At 43.6% G+C, this 5,404-nt stretch overlaps 1 protein-coding gene across 1 annotated transcript; it reads left to right on the top strand.

Annotated features, from left to right (window-relative positions):
• Positions 1–2,083: 2,083 nt before the first annotated feature.
• On the top strand, positions 2,084–4,205 carry fzd8a (frizzled class receptor 8a). The gene is given in 3 exon segments (XM_030123867.1): positions 2,084–3,108; positions 3,111–3,644; positions 3,647–4,205. Coding segments are annotated over 3 exon segments (1,746 nt in total). The 5' UTR covers positions 2,084–2,390; the 3' UTR covers positions 4,141–4,205.
• The last annotated feature ends 1,199 nt before the right edge of the window (positions 4,206–5,404 follow it).

Raw genomic sequence — 5,404 nt, 5'->3', positions numbered from 1 at the left:
TGAAAACAGTTGAAGGCACTGATGTAATTATTGGCAATAGACAGGAAGTCACATATGGGCTTTCATTTGGTGCCATGACCTTTGACCTTGAAAGGTCAAACAAATGTCAATTAATGTCTTTAAATATGCAGTTGGACTACAGTACCCTTGGTTTTATTTTTATGATAGTGACTACTTTTATTCTGGAGATATTTTATCATCATGGATCAGGGTGGCCTTTTATACAGAACTTTATATAGATGTTTTAAAGGAAATAACATTAGAAAGTATTCATAAAGGATAAGTTATACTGCACATATTCAGTTCTCCATTAATTTAGCAAATTGTAGAAATACTGTAAATGCTCAAATGATGGAGTTTTTACTGACTTTTTTTTTTTAATTATCAGAGGCTATACAGAAATAGAAGCCTATTTAACACAATAAGAATCCTGTCAGATCGTCCTAAGATCCCCAGACACATGAGCATATTCCACTGATATGCTCTGCCACTGGCTCAGTTTTCTTCTTGGTCTGTGCCTCCACGCAATTACGCCTCCCGCAGAGCTCTATGCGAGCCTTAAACGAAACATTAGCACCTCATTTAAAAAATAAAACAGCTTTTGAGAAGGACAGACAGCTCCCCGGGTAGTCTTATCATGCGCAAATTAGCCAATTTAACAAACTGGCCCTCTCACACAGAAACAATCATCCGGAGCTTAGACGCCTCGTCCCTCTGCCTGGTGTGTATGTTACCCACTGTTGTGACATTTATCAAAGATTGTGCGTCAAAAGGAAGATACAGAGAGTTAACACAAAGTTTAGTAAAAGGGAAAGATTATAAGAAAGAAGAATAGCAGCCTTATAGTTGGTGATACTTTGATAAATCCTTATAATTTGCTTTTATAGGGTTTTAATTAAACCCTTTCATGCATAGTGGTCACTACAGTGGACAGCTGTTCAAAGCTGTTCTCTTATATATTTATGGATTTTGTTGTTTTAGTTCCATATCAGCCAACACAGTGGATACGCTTATGCATCATCCCATACACTGTGATTCACACCATTACTGTAAATTTGCTGATCTAGATGAACCTGATCTGCAGAAACATGTGAGTGTAAAAAAAAAAAAAAAAAAAAAAAAAGCTAGTTGTTATTAGACTGTGATTAACTATTTTGTTTTTTAAACAGTTAGTAGTTTTTGTTTTTTTTTTTTGTTTTTGCAAATTATCTCCATGCAGGTATGTTAAAATGTGAAAAAACATCAGATTAGCAGCATTAAAAATGGTTTTTATTTCATAGTTTTCATGCAGTATATCAGTAAATACATGTTTCTTTGCTTCGTCAGCTGAGTGGACATTTTTGCAACTCCATGAAAAATAGGCTCATAAAAATTTTCCTTTTTTTTTTGTCATGCCTAAAGAGGAATAAAATCACTCAGGAAAAATATCTTGATTAAGGTTCTCATAATTAATGCATGAAAAGGTTAATTTCACTCTATGTTTTAATATGTTTTTCCCTTTAGAATAAACATAAGGGAGCATATCATATATTATTGCTTTCCTTTAAAACCAGCCAGTGGCTTTGGGTATGGCATCAGTTCATAACACACACACACACACACACACACACACACATTATAGCCTATAATTTAACCCGTCACCAAAGAAAACATAGAAGTCCTTAATTTGGTTCTGAATATACATCTGACATTTTCTATTTCATGTCAGTCTTTCTAGATCCATGTGCCACAGGACCAACTAAGAGTGTTATTATCAGCTGCAAAACAAAACATTATTAGTTAAAATAGTTGATTGACACTAGATGGCACCGCCCCTGTCGTGCTGATTGGAGGAGCGGCTCTGTGGGGGTTGGTTTTCCATCCTCTTCGTATAAATCCGCAGCTCTCCGTCTGGACGCATATGATTTGTATGGGAACCAGGACCAAGGTGGGACGAGCTGACTGAATGTAGCCGCTGTGCATTGAAGGAAAGAAAGAAGGCCCACATTTTTCTTTACACCGATCTGTCAGCGGTGATTAGGTTCGTTCACAACAGACCAAGCTTAGGATACTGACAGTTTTTTTTTTGTTTTGTTTTGTTTTTTTTTTTTTTTTTTTTGGATCAGAAGGTGGATTCTCCTCTCAGCCATCTTGCCTGCTGCCCGTCGCCCTGAAGGCTGCTTCTCCTCTCTCCTCCTCCTTTTCCTCCTCCTTCTCAGCCGAAAGTAAACACGGCTTGCAAATTGCTTGCAACTCCGTGTTAAGATCCCCGAGAGAAGCGAGATGGGCTCGCTGCGCCAAATCTAACCGGATCGGACTCCAAAAAAAAAAAAAAAAAAAAACAGACGAGGATTTTACGCAGTTGCTGCTTGAACCAAAGCGGACGGAGGGGGACACGACGCGCCGGAGGGATGGAGTACGACCTGTTTGGGATTTACCTGCTCCTCTGTCTGGCTCTCCTGCCCCGATCCAGTTGCACCACGGCCAAGGAGATCACCTGCCAGGAGATCGCGGTGCCGCTGTGTAAAGGGATCGGCTACAACTACACCTACATGCCCAACCAGTTTAACCACGACACGCAGGACGAGGCGGGACTGGAGGTGCATCAGTTCTGGCCTCTGGTTGAAATCCAGTGCTCCCCGGACCTGAAGTTCTTCCTGTGTAGTATGTATACCCCGATTTGTTTGGAGGACTACAAAAAACCTCTCCCACCGTGCCGGAGCGTGTGTGAGAGAGCCCGGGCTGGCTGTGCGCCCCTCATGAGGCAGTACGGTTTTCCGTGGCCGGACAGGATGAAGTGCGACTTATTGCCGGTGCAAGGCAACCCGGACACGTTGTGCATGGACTATAATAGAACAGACTCCACCACAGTTTCCCCTGTCCTCTCCAAACCCACCAATCACCCCGGTAAGGGTTATAATCCACCTAAAAATAAGCCCGGTCGACCCGGCGCGCCTGGGAAATACAAGCCGCCCTCCGCACCGTGTGAGCCGGGATGCACGTGTCTGGAGCCCATGGTGCCAGTGAACACGGACCGACACCCCCTTTACAACCGTGTCAAAACAGGACAGATCACTAACTGCGCCATGCCGTGCCACAATCCCTATTTTACGCACGACGAAAGAGCGTTCACCGCGTTTGGATAGGACTTTGGTCGGTGTTGTGTTTCGTGTCAACTTTTGCCACAGTTGCCACTTTCCTTATCGACATGGAGCGCTTCAAGTACCCAGAGAGACCTATTATTTTCCTTTCGGCTTGTTACATGTTCGTGTCGGTGGGTTATATTGTCAGACTGATCGCCGGACATGAGAAAGTGGCGTGTAACCGGGAGTACGACCTGGAGCACATCCACTATGAGACCACCGGCCCTGCGCTCTGCACTGTGGTTTTCCTTCTTATTTACTTTTTCGGCATGGCCAGTTCCATCTGGTGGGTCATCCTGTCTCTAACTTGGTTCCTGGCAGCCGGGATGAAGTGGGGCAACGAGGCGATCGCCAGTTACTCCCAGTATTTCCACTTGGCCGCTTGGCTCATCCCCAGTATGAAGTCCATCGCGGTGCTTGCGCTCAGCTCCGTGGACGGGGACTCAGTGGCAGGTATCTGCTACGTGGGGAACCAAAACCTGGACAACCTACGGGGTTTTGTCTTAGCCCCTTTGGTGATTTATTATTCATAGGCACTATGTTCCTCCTGGCTGGATTTGTGTCTCTGTTCAGGATCCGCAGCGTCATCAAACAGGGTGGCACCAAAACGGACAAACTGGAGAAGCTGATGATCCGGATTGGCATCTTCACGGTGCTCTACACTGTTCCAGCCACTATTATAGTCGCCTGCTATTTTTACGAGCAGCACAACAGACAGAGCTGGGAGATTACGCACAACTGCTCCAACTGTTTACGGGAGAGTGACCGCAGGAGTCCGGACTATGCAGTTTTTATGTTAAAGTACTTTATGTGCCTTCTGGTGGGCATCACGTCCGGGGTGTGGATCTGGTCTGGAAAGACTTTGGACTCTTGGAGGACTTTTTGCACCAGGTGCTGTTGGGGCAGTAAAGGCACCAGCGGTTCCATGTACAGTGACGTGAGCACAGGACTGACGTGGAGGTCAGGCACAGCGAGCTCCGTGTCTTGCCCCAAGCAGATGCCATTGTCCCAGGTTTGAAAAAAAAAAAAAAAAGAAAGAAAGAAAGGAAAAACAGCTTATGAGGACTGCTAATTGTAGGGGAGATAACCCATCACTCCCTGTTTTAAGCAATTTGCATAGTAATGAACTGCTGCTGAGGTGTCCTCCCTTCCTCCCAAACATTCACACACCTCTGTAGGGAGAACTGGTCTAAAACAATGTACCTGGCATTAACACAGGTTAATCCTCCCTGTTTATATGTATTAGAGGTACAGACTGAGGCTTTTACACAAACTGGGCATTACTTGTTGTTGTTGTAGGCTACTTTTAGACAGAGTGACTGACAGAGTACTGTCTAGCTTCATACAAAGAGCATTTTGGTTTTTATTACCATTTTATTATCTACATAGTGCCAGATAACATTGCATAATTCAATCACGTCAAAGATGGTTTAAATTAAGCCTTAATAGCGCCCAAGTATTTTACGGGTCATTCATTTTTGTAATTTCAAATGTATTTATAAAAAACATTATGTACAAAACATGTAAATTTGTATAAAAAGAAAACTTTATAAGCTATTGTAAATTTGTACAAAGTGTAGATGTCCTTTTTTTGCGAGGATTCAAATATGACCTTTATTTTGACAATAAAACATTTGATAAATCTCCAGGTCTGTGTAACTTTGTAGTGTTTTTCCTCCTCACCCCCCCCACTTGTGCAAGGGAGTGTGTTGTGTTGCTAGAGCAGGCATATTTTGTGGTTCCTTGTGGTCACCGTGTCGAGTATGGCAGCAGCAATAGCAGCTTTTCAGAGTTCCGGGTAAAAGGAAGCCCTTTTAACCATCAGAGACTGGTAATTAGAGGCAGGGGTTGAGTTGGAGCATCTCCATAATTGTTAAAGTCCTCTTCACATGCCTGCCGAAGCCCGCTTTCTTAATTTAGTAAAAGAGGGAGTGGGTGAATGGGGGTATAAATGCAGGGAACGGACCCTTTTCATCTGCAGAAACTTTGATCTTTCTTTTTTAACAGCCTAGAATAAAGGTGGTGTGTATTAGGAGTGTCTGTCTGATGTGCCAAGGTTCCCTTAAACGTCCCATTTGGATGCTTTGATGGACGTCGCACAATTGAAAGAGCATTTTGGAACCCTCGCTTTTTTTGGTTTGTCAGAGCTGAAACCTGCCAGAGCCCCTGCGTCTTGTGTTTGGTTTTTTCGCTGAGCCTGAATTGAAACATCTCTCCCTCGACTCAAGCTGTGTCAGAGAGTGCAGGGGCCTTGACATGAATGATATTGAAATAGCAATGAA

The sequence above is a fragment of the Sphaeramia orbicularis genome, chromosome 20, assembly GCF_902148855.1.
Source record: "Sphaeramia orbicularis chromosome 20, fSphaOr1.1, whole genome shotgun sequence".
Lineage (NCBI taxonomy): Eukaryota > Metazoa > Chordata > Actinopteri > Kurtiformes > Apogonidae > Sphaeramia > Sphaeramia orbicularis.
The sequence above is the reverse complement of the archived record's forward strand: the minus strand, read 5'-3'. Positions and strand labels throughout refer to the sequence as shown.